The sequence below is a fragment of the Dipodomys spectabilis genome, unplaced genomic scaffold, assembly GCF_019054845.1.
Source record: "Dipodomys spectabilis isolate Male_0828 unplaced genomic scaffold, ASM1905484v1 ptg000233l, whole genome shotgun sequence".
NCBI lineage: Eukaryota > Metazoa > Chordata > Mammalia > Rodentia > Heteromyidae > Dipodomys > Dipodomys spectabilis.
Window position 1 is genome coordinate 954,951 of NW_024870910.1, and position 25,455 is coordinate 980,405.

The 25,455-nt window shown below is 48.3% G+C and overlaps 1 protein-coding gene across 1 annotated transcript in view; it reads left to right on the top strand.

Annotated features, from left to right (window-relative positions):
• Positions 1–17,043, top strand: part of Chsy1 (chondroitin sulfate synthase 1) — a 45,153-nt gene extending 28,110 nt beyond the window's left edge. Inside the window, exon 3 of the mRNA XM_042698562.1 lies at positions 14,101–17,043. Within this exon, the coding sequence (XP_042554496.1) occupies positions 14,101–15,690 (1,590 nt within the window). The 3' untranslated portion in view covers positions 15,691–17,043. The remainder of the gene's footprint in view (positions 1–14,100) is intronic.
• The last annotated feature ends 8,412 nt before the right edge of the window (positions 17,044–25,455 follow it).

The following is a 25,455-nucleotide window of genomic DNA, read 5'->3' on the forward strand; positions in this document are numbered from 1 at the left end:
CACACTTGCTGTGTTGGCTTGCTTGCTTGTGATTATTTTGGAGATGGAGACTCATGGACTTTTTTGCTCAGGCTGGCAAGACCCTCAAATCTCAGTCTCCTGAGTAGCTAGGATTACAGGTGTGAGCTATACTCACACCAGGCTCATAAGTAATTATTAAATGCCTGATGGTGATGTTTTGCGACAGAGATGTGTATGTGAGAGAGGAGAGAGAGAGAGAGAGGAGGGGTTGTGAAGATGAGCTTTCAGTGCTCTACGTTTAATCTTCACTGAGGCATGCACACACATATATGTACTTACACACTTATTTTCTGTGGTTCAGTCAGAAAAAGACAGTTTTTTTCAAGTCAGTTTCTTTCACACAGGAATATGCATTTATTATTCTGCTGCAGTGTTGCATTGTGTTGTGTAAAATGATGGCTATCCTATGCCTTTCTAACATGTTTTAAAACCTGATCAGTAAAAGGTACTGGCAGTCTCAGTCAAGTCTGTACCAAGATTAAAAATAGACCTTGGTTTTGAATTTTTCTTTTTCTTTTTCTTTCCTGTATGGGTCTCTCCCCCCCACCCCCGCCCTCCCCCCTCCAAGCCCTACTAGGGCTGGATCTCAGGACATTGAGCTCTCTCTGGGCTTTTTTCACTCAGGGCTAAAATGCATCTCCATTTCCAGCCTTTTGCTGGCTAATTGGAAATAAGAGGATTTGCCTGCCCTGATTGGTTTTGAATTGTGATTCTCAGATTTCCTCGTCCTGAGTAGCTAAGGATTATAAGGAGTGAACTGCTAGTGCCAACTTTCCATGCTTTTGACAACCACCATCAGAAAGTTGTACCAAGGTAGAGGAGGTAGGAGGAGGACTGATGGTATTAATTAGCCTACAAGGACCTGGAGAAACTTGTTAAGAATTTTTAATGAACTAACTAATCTTAGAGGATCTTAATTTCAGAGTTTTAGGTACTTTTATACTTTCTGTGTTAACCTTGCTGTTTAAGTTGTATTATACTGCAAATCAGGCACAGCACAGTAACCTGTTTTTAACATGGATATGTTATAGCCTCAGCCCCCTCCCCCACAGGCAAACTGGGGTGCCATTGTGTGTCCTCCTTGGTGACACCTCCCTGGGGGAGCAGTTTCTGATTTGATTGTGATCTACTCTGGGAATTAAACAGAAAGTCTAGAAAGCTTCAGTTCCACTGCCTTTCTTCCTCCTTTGTTGACTTCATGCAGACATGCAGTTGTGTTGCATAGCAACTGCCCTTGTATTTGTTATTTTGTTTAGCATACTTTCCCCCAATGTAAGAGGAACTTGTATAATAATTTCTAGTCTCTTCAAGCATCTGTGAGGAAAGTTTTTATTTAATCCATTTTCTTTAAGGTAGCAAAAGGTCTCTTGGCATACAAGTCGATACTTTTGTTATTTTTTAAAATAAATCTGTGTGTTATTAAGATGAATGGGATTTTAAATGCTCCAGTGTTATGTCTTGAGTCACTTTCAGTCTGAAGCAGGGGCTCAGACTTGCTTTTTATGACCTGGGCATGCTTGAGATGACAGGCCAGTGGAACATCACCGGTTTGGACTTGCTTACTTTCTCACAAGATCGACATTATGCATGTGAGTAGAAACACCAGCGAGGTGGCCCCTGTCTTCTGCTTAGTCTTTTCTTCGTTCCCTTAGGGGTGATATGTGCCAGATCTCTCCACTATGAAGTTATCTCTTTTTATAATTCATAATTAATTTGCTCCCTTGTGGAGCGCCTCTCTGAGGCTATAAATATCCTTTTCTTCATCAAGCTCACATCCACTGGTTTTAGGATCCATTGATGTTTCTTGGCTGAATAGTGCCGTAGTGTTTGCCAAGCAGTGATTTGTTAATCCAGTCATTACTTTCTAATTGACAGTAAAGACATGTCCCTATTCCCATTTGTGTATTCATGTATGTTGTGTGAGAGTGGACTCTTGATGAATTTTGAGTGAGTCTGAGTGTTGCTCTCTTGTCCAGTGGGTTACAATCTGCGGTTTAAATCAGCCCAGCCCTTGCTTGGCAGCTTCTGTCTTTCTGAGATGCCCCTATCATTCCTTGAGCTATTTGTTGCTTTCTGGTGCAAGAATATGTTGTAAACTCTTGTTTTTCCTGCCCTAGGCCTGCACCCAGCCATCTTGTTCATGGGGTGGGTGAGCAGAACCCTTGGGTTTCCTTAACAATAACCTGAGCTGCGTGCAGCCCAGTGGTCACACCTATAATCAATCCTAGTTACTTAGGAAGCTAAGATCTGATGTTGTGGTTTGAAGCCAGCCTGGGCATAAAGTCTGTGAGAGACTCTTATCTCTAGCTAGCCACCAAAAAGCTGGAAGTGGAGCTGTGGCTCAAGGGTAGAATACCAGCCTTAAGGGTAAAAACTAAGGGACAGTGCCCAGGTCCTTAGTTCAAGTCCCACTATCAGCACATACATGCACACATGCGTGTGTGCACACACACACATATACACACACATCTGATAGGACTGTATATTTGCTCCCGTCAGTGGGAAGCTGTGCACAATCCATGTAGTTTGAGAACTAGTGTGTTTATAGTGAAAAGGAAATAGAACAGTGTTTTCTTAAACAACTGAAGAGCGGCTGGTGTTGGTAGTGTATGCTGGGTTTTCTCTGAGTCATTGGTGTGTATGGTGGTCATTTAGTGACTGGGAGGCACTGTAAAATTAGTGGTTATAATAAATTGATGTCATGCCCACTGCATAGCAAGCAGGAAGGCTGAATTAGGTACAGAAATAGTAGCAGGGTTTTGTCCAGGAAACCTCAAAGCATATAATGAGGCATTACCATGTTGATTGTGTTTAAAAAGAAAAAGAGAAGACAAAAGACAAAATACTGAAACTTGAGGGTCAGTAAAACAGATTATACATCAAGCACTTCTTACATTATACTTCTGAAAATTTCTTGAGTAGATGAATCTTTAAGAAGTGTTAACATAATTTCATGATTGCTCATGAAGTGTGCAACATAGCAAAAAGTTAATTACTGTGACTTTTTCCAAATGGGAGTGTTTGCGATCTCCAGATGGTCATTTTTAGCCACTATTTCCTTTGTAATTTAAAAAAAAAATTGAAATCATAGGAAATTCAACAGAAAATCTCTCCCTTAAGTTCCCTGGGCAAGGCCCTGGCCAACCACACAGCAGCTTTGCCCTTTCTCTGGGTATTCATTTTTTTCCTGAACCATGTGAGAGTAAGTGACACATGTAATGACGTTTGCTTTTGCCCTTATGCCCTTAGTGCTGTTCATAAGAACAAAAAGACGTCTCTCGCAGAACCTCAGCATACTCTCAGATTGGGAAATTAACTGTGATGTAGTACTGTTGTCCAATCTACTAGCCTTAGTTGTGCTTCAATTACTCCAATAGTGTGTCCTTTGTAGAAGAAAACTAAGGTACAACCCTGGATCCCACGCAGTGCTTCGTTGGTGTGTCTTGTAAGCGTCCTAAAAGTCGACTGTTTATTTGCTCTCTGTGACCTCTATGGATGACATTGTACTCATAAATTGACATGTTAGATTGAAACCGCTTTGGACAAGCACTTAAAGACAATTTGAAAAAGAGAAGAAAAGCAACCACAGGTGAGTTATTCTGCAGTGCCTCTTGACTCTCATATTTTCTCATACCTGGTGCGTCTTTGAGAGCACCTGGCCTCCACGGGACACCTGGCCTCGGTGGCCCCTGACTCCCACCACTCATCCCTTTCTCCACTCTCAGGCAACGGTTTTTTCACTTTTCCTTTGTAGTTAATTAATACCATAGAGGGTATTCCATAGAGCTCACTCATTTCTCCTCTTACCACCATCTTAGTTTTAGCATCCACGCGTGATTTTTGTCGGAATCAGTCACACCGATGTTGGTATGCTGAGCATATCCAGGTCCCAGGCTGTCCCTCCATGGTTCCCTTCCGGGAAGATGTGGGAGGGGCCTCCTGTGCTCTCTTCGACACAGCTTAGGAAGATGCCAGGCAATGGGCAGTCTTCATCTGCACGGCCAGAGTTTGTATCAAGACCTCCTGCCAGGTTCAGAAGAGGCCAGGGCTGAGCAGGGGAGCAACTTCTGCCGCAGCAGCCAGATGAGAAGCGAGGAGGGCGTGGCCATGAGCCTCGCTGGTCTCCAAGAGCAGGGCATGTGGGAGAGACTCACAGCTGCCTTTCCAGAAGATTGGTACCTGACCCGGCTCTGGAGGCAGGCAGGAGGCAGGGAGCCTTGTCCATAGTGCTCCCCAGAGCTTCCCTCGCCCTCCTAAGCTTGTCCTGCGCCCCTCCCTCACAGAGGGGTCCCCGTCGGAGACTTGCTCAGGTTCACAGCCTGCTGGAGGCGGCATGTGCCAGCATGCCCATCAGCGTGATTCCCATCTGCCCTCTCATCTCATTTACACCAAGCGTTTCCACGTAGAGAACTCTTCTGCTCTCTTCCTCTCCCTCTCGCCACCCCCTTTCCTTCCCTTCCCTTCCTTTCTCTCCCTCCCTCGGTACTCACAAAAATGGAATTAGAAGGTGATGGCACAAATAGTTGGCTCCCAAAATGACTGCGAGCCGTGACCCTTTGTCTTAACCACTCTTGATTTAGGATTTCCTGAGTGATTATTCCGCGCCGTCACAGTGATGTTTCACTGTGCCACTGTGCCTGGCATAGGGTGGGCATCATGAGGCACTGTGAGAAGAGGACTGTCGGCCAGAGGTCGCTTTTCCCGGCTCCTTAGACCGGCGTGAGGCTCTGTGACTCACAGCCAGCTGCTGATGCAGCTGTTCTGCTGGTTACAAGGGAGATGAAATGAACACGCTGGGCTCTTCGTGGTCTTTGAGAGTTCTATTTCCGGGAGCGCCCTGTCTGTTTTTAGTTTCTTGAAACTGCCTTTTACGTACAGAGCGAAAGCATCCCCAGGCAGAACTTGACGTGTGTCTGCTGCTTCTACTCTTGTTACTCTCAGGTTTTTCCTTTAACTTGGGCCTAATGTATTTAATTTTTTAGGAAATATACATTCTATTTTAACTTTAAAGTTACCTTTTAAATTATGTATATAACACATGTATGCATGCACGTATGTATTATATGTGTGCGTATATGGATGTATTTATCAGCGTATGTGTGTATGTATGTATCGGCCCTGGAGTTTGAACTCAGGGCCTTGAGCTGCATCCTAGCCCCTTTTTGCTTTCATTATTTTTCAAAGGGGCATCTCACTTTTCATCTAGACTGGCCCATGATCCTCCTATTTATGCTTCCCAGATAGCTAGTATGGCAAGTGTGGGGGGGGGGGGGGTGGAGAGGGCACTTCCTAGCTTTTTATTGATTGAACTGAAAGCTAAAGAATTTTCTGCCTGCTCTCTCTCTGCTCTTTTCTTTTCTTTCTTTCTTTTTTTTTTTGGTCCGGTCGTGGGGCCTGAACTCTGGGCCTGTCCCTCAGCTCTTCAGCTCAAGGCTAGCGCTCTACCACTTGAGCCACAGCGCCACTTCCGGCTTTTTTTTTTCTGCTTATGTGGTGCTGAGGAATCGAACCCAGGGCCTCATGCATGCAAGGCAAGCGCTCTACTACTGAGCCACCTTCCCAGCCCTCTGCTCTTTTCTAGCTCTCAGCTTTTTCCTTCTCTTCTCTTTCCCAGCTCCCTTCTCTTTCCCAGACTCTCTCTCTGCTCTTTTCTAGCTCTTTCTCCTCTCTTTCCCAGCTCTCTTCTTTCCTAGCTCTCTCTTTCCCACCTTTCCCAGACGCCCCCCCCTGCTCTTTTCTAGCTCTTCTCTCTTTTCTAGCTCTCTTAGTTCTTTTCCCCAGCTCTCTCTCTTTCTCTCTCTCTTTCCCAGCTCTCTCTTTCCCAGGCCTTTCCCCACTGTGTGGAGGACCAAGATGACCTGGTGCCAGCCGGAACGATGCATAAATCTACCCCTTACCTGAATACCATGTGCGTGGTGTAGTTCTTACTCGGCTACCTCTTTTTAAAAACCTAACACCCAGGACTGACAAAAAAAAAAAAAAAAAAGAATTTTCTGCCTTAGCTGACATTGAACCACAATCTTCCCAATCTTTGATTCCTAAGTATGTAGGGTTATGTATATAACTTACTATGTCCATCCAGAAGATGCCATTCTTTCCCTATTTTTTCCTTCGGCATCTCAGTCACAAGGTCAGGTAGAAAAAACGCTCAGTGGTCTAGAAACATAAATAAAGATTTCCCAAGGTGTTCTTCTCTCATCTCCCCATCCTCTGTAAGCGACACGATTTCATCTCAGTTAAGCTTCACCTGGGCATCCAGACAAATCCACGAGCAGGCCGCATGTCCACGTAGTCCTGCAGACACAGTGGCCTTGGTTCCACTCTCCACTGTCTCCCCATTGCTGGCATTCCCATTAGTCCGCTGAGCAAGGGTTGGGGTGGAAGGGAACTGACACCGAATGGGACGCGTTCCTGCCTCTTGCTAATGGCCCTTCAGGACTGGAGTAACTACAGCAGCCCAAACCCTGTTTTTGGTGTTTGAGACAGGGGTTTTTGCACTGTTGCCCAGATGGGCCTCAAATTTACGATCCTCCTTCCTCAGCCACCCCAGGGCTGAGATGGCAGGAATGGGCCACCATGACCTGCATAATGTGGTTTTTTAATTATGGTGAAATACACATAACATTCACCATCTTTGCCATCCGGTTACAAGCACAGTCTATTAAATGCTGTTCAGAAAGTAACACACAAAATAATGAATGGTGTCATGAAGTGCTGTTTAAATCACAGCCAGTTCCTGGGTTCCTGGGTTGAACATGGAGGCAAACAGAAGTTGGATGAATTGAAAAGAACTCAACCACCACAACAGACATGGACAAATGCAGTGGGGATAGAGGTAAATTTCCCCTTCCAGTAATAGTCTAGGACGGCAGGGAGTCACTTTCCCCATCATTGGAGGACCCGGGCTCCCCTGTTTTATTTCTCTACTCTCTCTCGAGGATGCCCTCGTGGAGATGGGCTCATGGTTCCTGTGCGGGGCTGCAGCCTGGGAGGCAGAGGCAGCAGGAAGTATGTCACTTCCACTCCCTTCGCTGGGGAGGGCTTGGCATGTGGTCATGCCCACTGGGCAGGAGGCCAGGCGCCACAGAGGAAAGAGGACAGATCCTGGCCTCAGGCCACAGTCTGCATCTCACGGTGAATCCCATGCAGCTTTTCCTTGCTGCAGGTGTAAGTCATCTGACTGTCACTTTTGGAACTCGTGGTAGTGTGCTGAGATCAAATGTTGAAGTACAATTGTGCAATGCAATTTAATTGGCTTTTAGGTTTAAAGGCTCCTTATTTTAGAATAAACTTACAACCAACATTTTCATTGGCAAGGATCCTTGTTAGAAACTGGTCATCAGTGTATTCTATTTGTAGTTTTGGTTTTGTTTGCTGTATTATAATCTAACATATAAATGCTGTAATTGGGGGTATCCTTAGATACTTGACCTAAATTTTTCTGTTCTGGAAATTTACTCTGACTGTAATGATAGATATAACAACTTAGGAATTGTCTCAAACACTGCAGTGTAGACTAGCAGTATGCCCAGATGGAAAGTTGCTCGTAGGGTGTCTCCCTTTAAATGACTGCTACGTGGCTTTTTGCTTTGCCATAATGCTGAATTTGGGGATGCATTTGTAACAAAGCCTACATTAGGCGTATCAAATGTCTTGTTATTAGTTATCAAAGCTTAAACTAATCTCAAAAAAGGGACATGGTTTATGGGCCTGCAATCATGCTAATCACTAATTTGAGAGAAAAGAAATACACATCATCTTTGGGAAAAAAAAGCTAAATTTGTGACGTAAATGTCTTGGCATGGATGAGTACTTGTAAATGATACAAACAGAATGTAAACCAAAAAAAATGCTCCCTGCCATTGCAGGCTGCCCGCAGTGCTCATCCCCAGCCTCTCCTCCAGGGTGTGGCCGACCTTTGGGAAGAAAGCAAAAGCAAGGCATGCACGTGTAAATTCCAGCTTGGTTGCTTGTGTAGCAAGTTGTTCCATGGTTCGCTTCCTTTGACATGGATCTTAGTGTGGAGTACTGCTTAGTGACATTAATGTGTATGGCTTTTCTGTGATTTTGACATTAAGTGAACCCACAGGTAATAATCATGGTTATTTCTGAGTAGTAAGAATGGAGCCGAGTTTTCTGCTTTCTGCCCATGAAGGTGAGTTGAGTGTTGAAGCCAACCTGCTTCTGCATGGCCACGGGGTCGCTCTGACCCCTGGCCCATCAAGTGAGTCGCAAGTCTGTAAGAGTTTCGTGAACGTTTTACATATGCATTCTGACTGGTTTCTACCTGTAAGTATTATACAGCAAGTACCTGAGTTAGCTTTTCATTGTTATAATAAAATACCCCAAATAATCAACACAATTAGAGAAAAGGTTTGTCTTGGCTCACAGTTTCAAAGGTTCCAGTCCATGCTGATTTGGCTCTGTGATAGCTTGGGAGCAGGGCATGGGAAACAGGCTGTGGCCCACTGTCCCCCCAAACGCGTGTGCCCGTGCCCTGAGGCCCTCCTGCCCAGCCCACCTCCAGGGTGCCAGGGGATGGGTGTCCCCAAGGTTTGAAAACAGCAGTCAGTGCATCATACTCATACACTGACACGTTGATTGGTAACTCCCTTGTCCGATTAAAGATAATAGAATAATTGTTTAAAGACACAGTGGAATTTTACACTGCCATTAGAAAGGATACTGTTATGTCATTTGCAGGGAAATGGGTGGACCTAGAACAAATCATATTAGGTGAGATAAGCCAAGCTCAGAGAGGCAAACCGCAAACTTTCTGTCATATGTGGAAACTAGATCTAAAATAAACACCGGGACACGATAAAAGATAAAGACTTTACATGTACACACAGCGAGACCAAAGGGGAGGATATTCTTAGGAGAGGAACACAAAGGCATAATGCGTATGTGCATTTGATCACACAAAATACTTATTGAAATGAACTCCAGGAAATGGAAACGAGGTGGTTTTTTTTCCTTGCTGTTTTTGTTTTCTTTCTGTCTTGTTTGTTCTTTTAGGGAGGGGTACAGAAATAGAGGGAGAAAGGGTAAACAAAGGCAGCAGCCTTTGGCTTTAGATATTGGATATCCAGCTGATAAGTACTGTAACTTAAAATTACTTCTACAGGGAATCAGGCACAGATGCAAACAAACGGTAGGTCTGGAAGGAGATGAGCTTGTAGGCCATATTTGACTGCCGGTTTATTTTGGCTTATATTTCCTTTTTCTCTCTTTCTCCATCCTTCTTTCTTCTTCCCTTATCCTCTACTGATTTGAACTGTTCACTAAAAGTTAGGAGACTTGCATCAAAGAGCCAGGGTTTCAGCTTCCTCTTAGATCTGATGTTTACTGTGTATCCTGCCCCCGCGCCCCCTTTGGCCTGTACCCAGCCTGCCTCTGTGAGTTTGTTTTGGTTTTGGTTTTCTTTTAGCTACCCCTTCGGCTCGACCTTGGTCGCACCTAATCCTAGAAGTGCTGCGTTAGGATGTAGCCCATATCAACTGCAGTCAGAGGTGTGTAAGTGGAGGCCAGCGAGGACTGGAGCCTGGGACTGTGAGTGGGCATTGAGAAGGCCCCTTCTACCAGGCCATCCTGGTAGGAAGTCAGTGGCCCACTCCCTCATGTCTGCTCTCCCCACTCTCAGCCCCTGGCCTTTGTGTTCCCGCCGCCTGGGCACGGGGTTCAGTAAGCAAACGACACCACCTTCATCCACCAGGAAGGAGCTAGTTCTCCCCAGAAGGCTGCCGGGCTTGCTTCTTGGTTTTTAAGAGAAATGAGATCCAGAGGTTCAAGTGAGTGTTTGAGATGGGGCATTTGTAAAGTCAGGCACTTGTGAATCCCAGACTAGAGTTGAGATGGAGTTACCTGGCTGCCCTTGTCTCTGCTAAGGTTACTCAAGCTGCGGCATGTCTACTTGCAGAGTCTCTCTGTCAGCTCACTTTGCTTTGCTGCATTATGCAGAAGCCTTGAATCCCTACCAGCAGCTTTTGCTGGACTCTGCCAAGCTCATTTAGCAATTGCTCTGAAATGGGCCAGGCTGCTCTGACAGGTGTTTAGATTTCAGAGTTGGAAGCTAATCATTCAAGACTCATTCATACAGTATGTGCACTCTCGTCGTCCCCACTTCCCTCCACCCCCGCCAGTCTAAATTTAGTTTTATGAATGGAATCTTTTAAAATACAAAGTGCCTATTCCTTGAACTTAATTGGAAGAAAATTCGCAAAGCCTATTAAAACTAATTAGCAGACCCCATGGGGACATGTAGAATAACCATACATCCTGAGTGCCAGGATGGCCTAGTTTATGCTGGTGGTCTTGGCCTAACTATTAACAGACCCTGCTTTCATCTCAAAAGTTCCTGTAGGCATACAAGATTGTTCATTTAATTTTTGGGTTCCCTGCACATTCTCAAGTCATTGTTTTTGTTTATTTGCACCTTCGCTTGTTTCCAGTTTCTCTGTGGTAGTTTGGGCTTATCCCATCCTCGCTTTTCCTTGGATGCCTGACTATTTGAGAAGGCATAGCATTCACGCCATGAACACAGAAAGCACAGATGATGTCTGGATTGTGTTTCTAACTTGATTTTGATATCATTGACTCTGTGTGTGGTGTGGGTGTGTGTGGGTGTGTGGTGTGTGATGTGTCAGTGTCAGGGTTTGAGCTCAGGGTCTCATACTTGATCAGCAGACAATCTACCACCAGTGCAATATCCCCAGCCCTTTTGCCTAGACCATCTTGTACTGCGATCCTTCTGTCAGCACAACCAGGTCCAGCCATTGGTTGAGATGAAGTTGTCTTGCTCATTTTTTTTTTGGCCTGGGCTAGCCTTGAATTGCCATCCTCCTGATCTCAGCCTCCCAAGTAGCTGGGGATTGAACCATCCATACACCTAGCATATAATTTTTAGTCTTCATTTTGATTTATAATGTGTATATCCTTCAGAACAAAAATTTCCTTGAAATTTGATATTCCACTCTTCTTCTCTATCTCACTATTCTTGGGATGAAAAGGAAATAGTTCCCTATTTCTCCACCAAAGCCATTCATAAGGCTTTAGACAAAACTGAGGCGGGAGGGGGGTTAAAATGTGCTCCTCAGCTGAAGGCGCTCCTTCAGCCCATCTGGACTAGTAAGTGTACAAATAAATCCTTTGGGACAACGTAGAAGCCACCAACCAGTTCTGGGCATAGAGTTGGCCTTGATTTTAAGTTCACTTTCTCCAGTGTTCCTCCCTCACCCTTCCCCACTGCTATCTTCTGTCTTATGATAGATTTCTTTTCTTTCATAGTGTGCCAGTACTGAGGCTTGAATGAACTCAGGCAGGGCCTTATGTTCTTGCTTAGAGTTTTGCTCGTTAATTGGGGATAAGAGTCTCTCAGATTTGTCTGCTGGGGCTGTCTTTAAACCACTGTTCTCAGATCTCAAGATTTCTTATTCATTAAAAAAAAGTGAATCTAGGGGTTGGAGGTGTGGCTCAGGTGGTTGAGTGCCAGCCAATGAGCAAAAGTATCGGATACTGAGTTCAAGTCCCAGTCTCAGAATAAGCAAAAAAAGCAAGTGTATAACACAACCTTTCTTTCAATGAAACCTCAGGAGTTTTGCCAGAAGCAACTTTACTCCTGTTTAAAATTCTCCGTCTGCTTGAAGGTTTTCATAAGCCTGTCAGTAAATACTTCTCTCCACATTGGTGTCAGGTAAAGCCGACCTACACTTCAGTCCCTGTGAACATTCTGGCCATAGATAGCCTCCAGAACACGTCCAGAGCTGGGCTTCCCAGCACGTTTAGGAACAGGATGTTCTTGCACGTCTGTAAAAGGTAATCAGTCCTTTCAGAGCACTCAGAGGCCGTGCACTGCCCCACGCGCTCGCTCGCGTTTGGCAGAGGCTTCCTGCCGCTGCCCGCTCCACCCTGCGGCCCCGGGCTGACAGGCAGGAATCAGTGGGCAGTCGTCTTAGGAGAAAAAGACAGCTACATGGTTCATCTGGAAGGGTATGATTTTCTTTGGTGAAAGACGAGCTCACGTTGTTACCAAGTGTGATGCTGATCCTTGGTGTTCTGGATCTCTAGTCTTCATGCTCAGTAGTACTTAGGATTTAACCCTACGTAAGATCCTTCCATCTAGATCCATTTTTCAAGCCGTGTTTCCCATTTCTTCGAGAATTGTTTAAATTTATCTTCAGATGCTTCTCTCCCTCCTCCCTCCCTGTGACCCTCTTTCTTGCTGTTTTATGTTTAATTCAAGTCTTTGCTGCTGTCTGATTCTCTTTTTTGTACTTTTCTGCATGGCTGATGGATGCTGCTCTTTTCCGGGCGTGCTGTGGCTGGTTTGGGTATCACAGCTCAGGTTTTATTCTGTCTGCAGCAGCATTTTTCTTACCACCAGACTTTCTGTTTCTTTGCATCCGTCCATCTTCCCTGGTGGAATGTGTGTTCCACTGCCTGGTGGTCTTGGCCCGGGGCGTGGGGGAGAGAAGGGGAGGAAGCATTGAAGGCAGCTGGGATCTGCAAGTGAGGTCTCTGACACTAGTGGAGCTTAGCTCTCAGCTGTAGCAACCTGGTGGTGTGCGTGGCACCCGTCTCTCTCGGAGGACTCCAGGTCTAGAAAAGGCTCTTCCACTTGCTCAGGCTGGAGCTGCGGGGCGTGTGCTGCGGGGCTGGGGGGGGTCAAGGCCTGGCGTCTTACACAATCCGCAGATTTTGACTCCCTCCGTTGTCAGCCTTATGACCTCACCTCTCACTAGGTGTTGCTGTTGAGTTTCTGGAAAAATGGAACTTCTGAGTTGGGTGCTTTAGCAAGGCAGCACCCGGAGGAGACGGAAAGATAACTTTCGCACAGTCGTCTTCACAAACCGCTGCTGAGCGTGCAGATGTTGAAGTCTCACGTTCGTTACTTGCCAGGGCCAATTCGGTTACAGCACTTGTAGACGTGCCCCCGGTCCACATGCTCCGGTCACCCCTGTAGCCGGCGTGAGGGAGGGGGGCCCTGACTGGGGAGGGGTTCCGCAGCTCCACTTGCCCAGCTCTTCCGGTCCCTGTACGCAGCAGGGCCCAGCCAGGGTCTCGGAGCAGTCTTAGCTTCATCTGCTGCGCTCGCCGCCTCTTCCTCAGGGCTCGGGGCCTCTCTCAGGAGCTTCTTCTCCTCCGTCCTCTTGGTCCTCTGTGAGCTGTTCATTTTATACTAAGTTATTCTTGTTTTAGAGGTGGTTGGGAAGAAAGGAAAGAATCCTTGTGGGTTCAGCTCGCACTGCCTCTGCGGCTGTGCTGGGAGCTGGGGCTGTGGCGCCCTGGGGACGGGCAGGTAGCATCTGCCCGGCATGGCGGGAACGGCACCTGCCTCCAGTGGGGCCCACTTGGTTCCGGAAAACCGTTCTTGGAAGTAGGGAAGAGGTCTCTCGTTAGGTTTTTGTAGTTTCTTCTGCACTGCTGAGAGCTGAGACATTGGCCTTCTGTAACTACATCTGAAGGGGTTGCGCCTGCTCCCTGCCCAACGCAGGATCCCCTGTTTTGGCTGCTGACTTTCAAGCATGTGTTCCCCCAAACCTGTGCCTTAGGATGGAAGGAAGGGGGGTGGGGATAACGAGCCCTGTCAGTCCAGGGCCCTTCCTGCTCAAGCAGTGTTTTCTGAACCCCAGGTCCCAGGTCCAGCAGCGCCAGGAAGCGCTGCTGAAATTGGGGGGAGGGAGGCGCGCACAGGCCTCACTCCCCTTACGCCTTACGAAGCTGTCCTCTCTCCAGCTCCATGCGAGTATATAAGTCCTTGGTCACGAGGTCCTCCTGGAGTCCTTGATCCTGTGAACAACGTTTGTTCCTGGAGACTGGGAGCCGCCAGGGGCTCTGGGCTTCCACCACAGATTGGCCCGCTGTGCCTGCGGAAGAAGGCCAGTTTTTTAAGGAGTTTTCTAGTCACTGCTAATCTCCTGGAGCCGCTGCTAGCTGGGCCTGGTCTGGGGCCTTTGTGCTGCAGTCCTCCAGAAAACAGTGTGTGCAGGGTTGTCCTTAGAGCGAGCCCAGGTCGAGGAACAGAGGAACACATGTTCACGTGGCACTAATGTAGCCGTCACTTTTTTTTTTCCTTCACAGATGCAGCAGCTCTTTTACGAGAATTATGAACAGAACAAGAAGGGGTACATCAGAGATCTCCACAACAGTAAGATTCACCGCGCCATCACATTACACCCCAACAAGAACCCGCCCTACCAGTACCGGCTGCACAGCTACATGCTCAGCCGCAAGATCGCCGAGCTGCGCCACCGCACCATCCAGCTCCACCGGGAAATCGTGCTGATGAGCAAGTACAGCAGCACGGACGCCCGCAAGGAGGACCTGCAGCTGGGCATCCCGCCGTCCTTCATGCGCTTCCAGGCCCGCCAGCGCGAGGAGATTCTGGAGTGGGAGTTTCTGACGGGGAAGTACCTGTATTCGGCCACGGACGGCCAGCCGCCCCGGAGGGGAATAGACTCAGCCCAGAGGGAGGCCTTGGATGACATCGTCATGCAGGTGATGGAGATGATCAACGCCAACGCCAAGACCCGAGGGCGCATCATCGACTTCAAGGAGATCCAGTACGGCTACCGCCGCGTGAACCCCATGTACGGTGCCGAGTACGTCCTGGACCTGCTGCTCCTGTACAAGAAGCACAAAGGCAAGAAGATGACGGTCCCCGTGCGGAGGCACGCCTACCTCCAGCAGACCTTCAGCAAGATCCAGTTCATGGAGCACGAGGAGCTGGACGCACACGAGCTGGCCAACAGAATCAACCAGGACTCCGGCTCCCTGTCCTTCCTCTCCAACTCCCTGAGGAAACTCGTCCCCTTCCAGCTCCCCGGGGCCAAGAGCGAGCGCAAAGAGCCCAAAGATAGAAAGATCAACATCCTCATCCCTCTGTCTGGACGTTTTGACATGTTCGTGAGATTCATGGGAAACTTCGAGAAGACCTGCCTCATTCCAAATCAGAACGTGAAGCTCGTCGTGCTGCTGTTCAATTCCGACTCGAACCCCGACAAGGCCAAGCAAGTAGAACTGATGAGAGATTACCGCGCCAAGTACCCAAAGGCTGACATGCAGATTTTGCCTGTGTCTGGAGAGTTCTCCAGAGCTCTGGCCCTGGAAGTCGGCTCCTCGCAGTTTAATAATGAGTCTTTGCTCTTCTTCTGCGATGTGGACCTCGTGTTCACGACAGAATTCCTACAGCGGTGTCGAGCAAACACAGTTCTGGGCCAACAGATCTATTTCCCGATCATCTTTAGCCAGTACGATCCAAAGATTGTTTATAGTGGCAAAGCTCCCAGTGACAACCATTTTGCCTTTACACAGAAAACCGGCTTCTGGAGAAACTATGGCTTTGGCATCACGTGTATTTATAAGGGTGACCTTGTCCGCGTGGGGGGCTTCGATGTCTCCATCCAGGGCTGGGGGCTGGAGGACGTGGACCTCTTCAACAAGGTGGTCCAGGCAGGCTTGAAGACGTTCAGGAGCCAGGAGGTAGGCGTTGTGCACGTGCACCACCCCGTCTTCTGTGACCCCAATCTGGACCCCAGGCAGTACAAGATGTGCCTGGGGTCCAAGGCCTCCACCTACGGCTCCACACAGCAGCTGGCGGAAATGTGGCTTGAGAAAAACGACCCGAGTTACAGCAAAAGCGGCAATAATGCTTCCTCAAGAACAGCCTAGTGTCCAGCGCTGCTGGACGTGACGTTTTTAATTATCTAATTTATTTTTCAAAAATGTTTTGTATGATCAGTTTTCGAAGTCCATACAAGGATATATTTTCCAAGTGGTTTTCTTACAGAGAACTCCTTTAACATTGAGCTTTTTGAACAACAACAAAAAAATGTGATCAATGTTTGCCTTTGACTACATCTTCTTGCTGAACATCATGTAGCAGACCTTGCTTCATTCTGACTTGAAGCGGCCCTGCCGGACAAACAGAACTTGTGTTTTCCTTTTTCTTTTTTTTTTACATTTCCTGCTCAGACCTCTTCTCTACAGTCCTCTGGCAGAAAGCCCGAACATTCCTACAAAGTATTATTGTAATGAAACACTGTAACTCTGGTCGATGTTCTGTTGTGACTGTTAACCTTGCACAAATTCTACCTTTTGTCTTTTTTTTTTTTTTAACAACCCTTTTGTGTAAGCCATCTCAAGGTCCAATTACAAAATAAGGAAATGTGATCATTATTATTATCCACGGGATAGCTTTCCCAAGTTGATTATTTTCCCCACGTTGGGCTCCACCCACTGCCCTGGGGCCCGCCCACCATGGTCAGGTAGGATCTTGGGGTTGGGGAGCAAATGCTTAGTGACAGCTGGATCCTGTCCTAATATCAATAGGTCCTTAAAGGGCCTGCCTTTAAATCGCAAGACAAAGTTTGCATTTTTTTCTCTTCCGGACCTTCCTCTTTAGTGGAGACATGATTAATGTTTAGAATGACAAAGGAGAATTGTAATAATTCTAATGTATGCAAGCTAAACAAACAAAAGCACCCTAAGGAACGTGGGGTGACCACTGCGTCTGTTCACTTCCTCCTGTCTGTGTTACCTTGGTGGAGATGGTTACTTCATTTTTAATTACTGTTTGGTTTTATCCTTTGTATCTGAGATACCTTTAATTTATTTAATATCCATTGTGTAGTGCTCTGTCATTTCTTGAGTTCCTGTTAGCTCTTAGTATTTATGTGTACCAGGGTTGTGGTTTAGTATGTCTTATTTGCAGTAAACCGATCTCCAAAGATTTTCCTTTTGAAAACATTTCCCCGCCCCTCCTTAATTTTTACATTCCTGTTTTACTAAATATTAAGTGTTCTTGGACAATTTTGGTGCTCATGTGTTTTGGGGACAAAAGTGAAATGAGTCTCATTACACCGGAATGTTTGTTTTAACTCACAGATCAAATGTGCCTTAATAAATTTTTTTTTTCATTTAGATGTCAAACGGTAGACTTGCCATTTTCAATGCAATCGTTGGAGATCTGCTTATTTGTAAATAGTGTATTGCTCATTTGGAGAAATAAACCAGTGAACAATATTTTTCTATTGTACTTTTCAGGCCCATTTTGTCTCGTTATTTCTGTTCTAGCTGAAGAAGTGTGTTATGCTAGGAGCACACAGCACTGCAAAGTTTTCAGATCATCTGGGGGAAGCATCACTGTGGGGCACAGTTTGGGAAGGAAGTGCTTGGAGTCTGGAGGGACTCGGAGACTGCACGGGTAGATTTTTTTTTTTTAATTTGTGGGTACAGGTGAGAGAACTGCGCCTCGAGTTTTGGAGCCCCAGGCAGACACAGGACACTCCGGGTGTGGGGAGGGCAGGGCCTGGGGCTGCTGAGTGCTGTGATTGGAGGCACAGGAAGTTAGTATGCACACCGTGCTGCAACGGGCTTGTCTAGTAGGCCAGACAGCACTGGTGGATGTTGGTAACCACTTGGCTTCCAGAAAGTTCCATCCCTGCTGGCATTGGTATTCTGGGCCAGGAGCCTGGAAAGGAATAATAACCTCAACCCTTCATGTTTGGCAGGGGGAGGGGCTGGGATCACCCTGTGCAGGTCATGGACAGCCCCTCTGGGCTACAACTACAGAGCCCCCCAGAGTGGAGTCTCGTGTCCCTTCTCTAGGGACTGAGGGGGGGGGGGGAGCAGAGGACCTTCATGGGTCTGCTGGCCAAGTCCTTGAAGCTGAGGGCGAGGCTACCTGAGCCTCTTTCCTACACAGCCCTCCGCGCTCTATGAAGCCCTCCAGGCCTGGGTCCCCTGTGAATGAACGTGCCTTTGGTTTTCCCTAGACTAGGGAAGGCGTGGCTAACGCACCGCTGCGCTACGGTGGCATGGTGCATGGTGTGGCATGTCAGCTGAGTCGCATTTGCCTTCTTTCTATATAGGAGGGTTGGCTGGCACAGGGTGCTGCCTTCTGCCAGCTCTACCACGCATCACTCAGTGTTTTGGGGTTGGTTGATTGGTTAGTTGGTTTTCATTGGTCCTGGGGCTTGAACTCAGGGCCTGGGCACTGTCTTTGAGCTTTTCTTCTCACAGCCAACACTCTACCACTTTGAGCCACACAGCACCACTTCGGGTTCATTATAGATTAGAATCTCTTAGACTTTCCTGCCTGGGCTGGCTTCAAACCACAATCCTCAGATCTCAGCCTCCTGAGTAGCTAGAATGACAGGTGTGAGCCACCAGTGTCCAGCTGGACGTTCTTTTGTTTTGGGGTGGTTTTGTTTTGTTTTTTGTTGATTTGTTTTCTTCTGTGCTGATATTGGAGCTTGAGCTCAGGACCCCATCTTCTCACTTGACTATTTTTGTTGTTGTTAGTGTCTGGTGTAGTACCACTTGAGTCAACCTCTTCTGGCTTTTGGCAGCTTAATTAGAGATAAGAGTTTCATGGGATTTTGTCAGGGTGTAACCAAGTGTTCAGACCCCAGGCCCAAAATCCAGTAGATCTGACCACTCACTCCCATATGACAGAGACATGGCGAAGGGCAGAGAAAGAAGATTTATTCAAGGCAGCCATGGGCAGACAGGGCTTCAGGACGTCATCCGCCATCTTTGGGAGTATAGACATTAGCTTCAGGTTAAATAGGGAGAAATGGGGGCTGGGGGCGAGGAAGGGCTGCAGAGTTAAAACAGTCCAGGTCGCAGGTGTGGCTGGTGGACCATTAGCTCCATCTTTGTCCTTGGAGGAATTTCGGGAAGTTGTTATCTCTTTATTACTGGAACAGAATAGGAAGGAGATCTCCCCACTTTTTGGCTGTTTGGTTTAAGATGATAAGAAGACAATGCTTGTTGGAGGGCCTGTTTGCCTTCTACACCAGATACCTCTCCCTGAATCTTGTCTTTCCTCCTGCAAACAAGGTGATCGCAGCAGAGAATAGCTCGGATCAAAGGGCACAGACACAACTTGGAGGGACTTTAGTTAACTACAGAACTCGGCAAAAGCATTTTTTAAGTTGCCTCTTGCAAGGGCTGGCTTCAAACCACCATCCTCAGCTCTCTCCATCTCCAGTGTGGCCAGGATTACAATCGTGAGATACTGGCTTCTAACTCACTATTGATGGACTCAAATACACAAGCAGATCAAGTGATTGGCAGAAGCAGCACCCCCCCCTCGCCCCCTTACAGACAGCTTTTAGATTAGACGGACAGCGACTTCCAGGCCCGTTGTTGTGCCTGCTGTTCCCATTTTCCTGCCTTTCACCCCCAGAAAGGTGACCCTCCTGTTCCTTGGGCCATTTGCCAGCGATGGAGGGGTTTCGTTAGACACTTGCAATGTCTTCAGTCTTCCTGAGCTCACCCTGCCCACCCTGCGTGGATACCAGCCCTGGGGAATTAGGCTGCATTACCACTGTACAAGTTGCTGTAATCTCTGCTGTAAAGAAGCTTATGTGCCACTCAGCAGCCGGGAACCAACTTGGGGGGAGGGGGAGTGTCTGTCGGTTAAGGGGGCTGTGCGGGGGCTGTGCGGGGCCTCAGAAAGATACTTCTTGCTGCCAACTTCTTAATGTGGTATAAACTCTTAAAGCTGCATGCAACAGACCAAAGGCTTGAAGCTCGTTTGGCGTGGCTTCTAGTTAGCAAAATGTGTCTCCTGGCTGAGCACTGGTAGAGACTCACGCCTGTGAGCCGAGCTACTCGGGAGGCTAAGATCTGAGGATCTCAGTTCAAAGCCAACTCCAGACAAAAAAGTGTGATATTTTTAATCTCCAATTAAGCAGCAAAATAGCCAGAAGTGGCGCTGTGACTCAAGTGGTAGAGCACCCAGGTTCTGAGTTTGTCTCAGTATCAGCATGCATGCATGCATGCACAGGCGCACACGCGCACACGTGCACACACACACACACACACACACACAAATAGCTCGCTTAGTTTTCCAGTGCTTCAGAATAGTTTGATCTTTTACAGAGATGCAGGGGCAAGGGGAGGGGTATAGGGGTTGGGAGGTGAAGGGGTGGGACTAGGTACAAGTCTTCAACCGGAAACCATAAGTCTTCACCGGAAAACCACAGGGCCAACCAGATTTGGGGCCGTCTTGTTCATTCGAACCACTTAAAAGTCTGTCATCAGATACTTTCCACGGCATTGAACATGCCATTCATTTCACTCCACTTAGGAAAGTCTCCACATTCTACTAATCCAGGCAAATGATGAAATTTTGTCCTTTAAAGAGCTGGCATGCCTGATTGCTTTCTAAAAAAAAAAAAAAAAAAAAAAGCTATGAGAGATCGATCAAAGCATTGAGTGTCGCAAATGAGGGGAGCTCTACCGAGGACTTGAGTGAAGCTGGCGTGGCCTGTGATGAGTGTCTCTCCCTGAAGCGGTCTGGCGCGGGGACGCTGGCATGGCTCCTAGGCTGCCACCTTCTCTGTCGTGATTGGTCATGAGTCAACGCGGGATGCCACCTCTCCAGCTCAGAACACCTGGCCTGCCGCTCCATGTACATTCCCCAGTGGGGAAAAGAAAACTTTCTTAGCCAGACTTCCACGTGACCTTTAAAGTCATTCATTCTGAAGGAAATCCAGGTCTTTCTTTAGTCCAAGCTTCTGCTTTCCTAGCTAACAGGAACTCATTTATATGCTCCAAAGCCTGGCACATATTGTGTAGCCTGAAGCTAGAATGAGCCCTTTCTAAAAGTGCACGTTAAAAACCATCTCATTAGGTTGTGAAGGAAGCACTTATGATTTTTAAGTGAATTCACATCTTTATAAATGACGATGGAACCACACTTAAAAAAGAAATATGCTCTCTTTGGCAGCACATATACTAAAAAAAATTTTTTTTTAAATAGGAAAAAAAACCCCACATGTTCAGCTGGCCCTGTTTCCAGGGATTCAATCAACTTCAGATTGAAAACTCAAGGTATAGAAGACACAACTCTTATCTGTACTGAACACAGACAGGCTGTATTTTTCCTTGTCCTTTGTTCAAGCAATGCATTTAGACTACATACCCAGCATGTACATTAATTGGATATTCTATGTGTGTGGGGTGTGTGTGTGTTTGTGTGTGTGTGTGCCAGTCCTGGGGCTTGAATGCAGGGCCGGGCATTGTCCCTGAGCTATTGTGCTCAGAGGTAGCAATCTACCACCTTAAGCCATAGGTCCATTTCCAACTTTTGTGGTGGTTAATTGGAGATAAGAGTCTCATGGACTTTCCTGCCTGGGCTGGCTTGGAACCATGATCTTCAGATCTTGCATCTCCTGCGTAGCTAGGATTACAGGCGTGAGACACTGGTGCCCAGCTTCTTCAGGATGTTTTGTTACTGGGTTTTGGCCTCACCAGCACAGCATGTCGCATCACTGTATATGAAGGTAGTGGATAGCTGTGATTTGAGTCCCACAGCTCAGAGACTCGGAATGATGGAGGGAAGATTGTGTGTCCATGGTATGGGTGTGGTATGACCACAGGGTATGGGTATGGGTATGGTGTGACCAGGGCCATTTCTTGGAGTGCAAGTGTCCCTAGCAGGCTTCCGTTGTGACTGCCAGGCAGGGCCCGGAGCAACCCTCGGGGTGCAGCTCACGCCGCCTTCCCTGTGGAGCAAGCAGTTTTCATTATGATTCATAGACTTTCTTTAAAATTAGATTTAGAGCCAAGCCTTCCAGAAAATGCTAGCCAGGCCCAGGATAGCCACAACGCGTTGTCAGCACAGCCACGGTGTGGGCCACGTCCCCGGGCGGATGTGACTTGGATGTTCCGTCCAGGGGGCAGGCCCGGAAGGCCCTGTCCAGCCCCAGCTGGTTTCCTGTGAGCCTGCCAGGAATGACTGGGCAGCCCTGGCAAGTGGTTCGGCCTGCGCAGAGTCGAGTCTCTCCTGTCAGGTCACCTCTGGTGTGGGAAGACATTTAGCTTCCACCTCCCCGCTGGCTTGGGGACCCTCCCCCCGCCCCCAGGTGACCCCACGTGTCCCCTGCCTGCTCTGGGTCAGGAGTGTGTCATCTTCCTTCCCCATAGAAGGGTCAGGGTGGCAGGGCTCTGTCTGCTCTCATTTCCTGGCTGCCCAGGCCTTTCTCCGGCATCTAAAGGCCATTCGTGTTGAATGAAAAGAAAAATCTCCCTAAGCCTTGCGATCTGGGGGAAAATGTGACACAGAAAGTGGTCTTTGCTTGAGTTGCTACTAAAATGCTGTCCAAGTCCCCCAGGGCTCACGCCTGTCATTCTAGCTACTCAGGAGGCTGAGATCTGAGGGTTGCTGTTCAAAGCCCGCCTGGGCAGGAAAGTCCATGAGACTCTTTATCTCCATTGAACCATCAGAAAATCGGAAGTGGCGCTGTGGCTCAAAGTGGGAGAGCGCTCGCCTTGAGCAAAAGAAGCTCAAGGACAGTGCCCAGGCCCTGAGTTCAAGCCCCAGGACTGGCACACCAGAAATAAAAATAAGTGAAAGAAGATAAAGGGAACTCAAATACACTTCTGTCGATTGTCTTGACCCAAAATGTTAAGTGTCAAACACGGCTGCTGCTGTGGGAGCTGAGTCTAAGATGGATGGTAACAATGGAATCACAATTTGCCCTCGGGACAAGAAATCTCCGTGCCAGGTTCTGAGAGGTGAGCCAGTGTCCCATTACTGCCAATCTAGGAATGTTGCCAAACTGCAGGTAAACCAGCCCGGAGGGTGGCCCTGTGCCGACGCTTCTGCCTGTGACAAGCGCTGTCTGCAGGTGGCTCTAGACAAAACTGCACCCCTCGAAATATCTGGGTTGGGGCCAGAATGAGGGGCAATGGTTGTACCAGGCTGGTGGGTGTGACTCTGTCCCATTGAATACAGAAACCTGTAGCCAGATGACCCCATGAGAATGTGGGCAAAGGGTTGTGAGGAGAAAAAATAATAATAAAAAAGATGGGCACTGGTGGCTCACACCTGCAATCCCAGCTACTCAGGAGGCTGAGGTCTGAGGATTGTGGTTCGAAGCCAGCGTGGGCAGGAAAGTCCCCAAGAGACTTTTTTTTTTTTTTTGGTCTGGTCGTGGGGCCTGAACTCTGGGCCTGGGCACTGTCCCTCAGCTCTTCAGCTCAAGGCTAGCGCTCTACCACTTGAGCCACAGCGCCACTTCCGGCTTTTTTCTTTTTGCTTATGTGGTGCTGAGGAATCGAACCCAGGGCCTTATGTATGCAAGGCAAGCGCTCTACCACTGAGCCACCTTCCCAGCCCCAGGAGACTCTTATCTCTATTAAACCAACAGAAAACTGGAAGTGGAGCTGTGGCTTAAAGGGATAGAGCAGGAGCCTTGAGCAAAGATGCTCTGGGACAGTGCCCAGTCCCTGAGTTCAAGCCCCACAACTGACCTAAAAAAAAAAAAAAGACAAAGCGTGGAGTTTTCTGTGAGCTGTTTAGTTTGGCATTGCGACAGAGCCAGGCAGACTTGGGTTTGAGTCACTGGTGGCCAGAGCCGCAGAAACTGGCTCTCCAACACTCACTTCAAACTGCAGCCAGCGACATCATGTCAGAGGCCTGATCTCCGCCAAGGAGGAGATTTACACTACCGGAAATGACAAAGGCTTCAAAGAACAGTCCTTTATTTACTGTGCTGGCACTGGGGCTTGAACTCTGGGCCTGGGCGCTGTCCCTCAGCTCTTCAGCTCAAGGTGAGCTCTCTACCACTTGAGCCATAGCACCCACTTCCAGCTTTTTCCATGTATGTGGTGCTGAGGAATGGAACCCAGGGCCTCTATTCATGGGAGGCAAGCACTCTACCACTGAGCCACCTTACTAGCCCATTTTATTTGATTGATTGATTGATTGATTGATTTTTGTCAGTCATGGGGCTTGAACGCTGGGCCTGGGCATTGTCCTTCAGCTCTTCAGCACAAGGCTAGCATTCTACCACTTGAGCCACAGCGCCACTTCCAGTTTTCTGAGTGGTTTATGGGAGATAAGAGTCTCTCGGACTTTCCTGCCTGCGCTGGCTTTGAACCACGATCCTCAGATCTCAGCCTCCTGAGTTGCCAGGATGACAGATGTGAGCCAACAGCACCCGGCCCGTTTTATTTTTTCAGCACAGCTGTGCAGATGATGGGCCAGGCCTGGTGCTGTCTCCCGCCTGTGGCCGCGACTCCGCACTGGCTTCGTGTGCCAGAGCTCAGCCTGCTGCTCTGTAAGCGGGCCACAGTGACACGTCACCGCACCAGGCTGAAGAAGGAGTTGACCCAGCTGGCAGTCTATCCTGTCTCTTTATGTCCATTACGATGCCACTGGCTACACTGTCTCCTTCCCCCACAACTGGAAACTTCCATCCACACTGAGGAGGAAATCTCCTGGGCCTGAAATGGCCACCTCGTCCATCTCAGGGCACTCTTGTCGAGGGAGCAATGCCACCCTGTCTCCTCCAGCCTGGGGGAAACTGAGGCAGAGGTTACCTGTCTCCAGCTCTTCTTTCTCACTGGTCATGGGAGACTTGATTCCCTAACAGGTAATGTCATGTCTCCGTCCATTAATCGTCTATAGCTGCCGCCTGGAGCGGATCAGGATTAAGGCTCATTCGACCTTGGGATCCACCAGGGATCTGGTAGGTCTGGGTGAACAGCCAGTGTAAGTTCCCCTTAAATCCTCTGCGGGAAAGTCCGAGTTACTTGTATCTCCCAGGATTCAGTGCAGGAGATTGAAACCACTCAAGGTATTCCCAGCACTGAGGCCTTGCATAGAGGGGTTTGAGGAGCTGAAAAATGGATATATATCATGAACTGAAGGACTCGGATGACAGAAATCCAGTGTATCACAGTCCTGGGGAGAGCAGTCAAGGTGTCTGCTCATCGGTTCCTTCTGAGGCCAGGTGGGAAGAACTCGTTCCAGGCCTTTCTCCCGGTTGTAGATCGCGTTTCTTCCCACATCTCCTCACGTCGTCTCCTCTCCGTGCATCTCTGTGTCCACATCTCACATGCCACATATTGGATGGAGGCCCACCCTACTCCATTGTAACCTTCCGCTTCATTGATTCTATCCACCAGCAAAAAGCAGGAAGTAGAGCTGTGGTTCAAGTGATAGGGCATCGGCCTTAAGGGAAAAAGCCAAGTGGGAATATACCCAGTACTGGCTTGCGCGCCCGCGCGCACACACACACACAAATACACGCACACACACATGTGCAGGGGCACGCGTGCACATGTGCACACATGCACGCACACCCATGTAAAGCTCTTGGCACAGAGAAAGCCCTACCTCCTCCCTTTATCGCTCAGCTTCCGCCTGGCTGGCTGGGGTTTCTGGGACCTGGGGTTCCCACACCTCCTTATCTGTTGCTCGAGAGCCTTGGGGGGAGAAACAGATCCCTTTATCTCCAGCGCCCAGGCCCAGCCCAGACATGGGACCCTTGCCCGCCCCCCTTCCAAAGACCTGGACCAGAAGGAGGCCTTGCTGGATGGGAAACGGCTCTGAGCGGTCACCTGGAGCCCAGCCGCGCGCTTCCCAGCGAGGGTTTCTCGTTGACCTCCCGGCAGGTGCTGGCCCCGGAGACA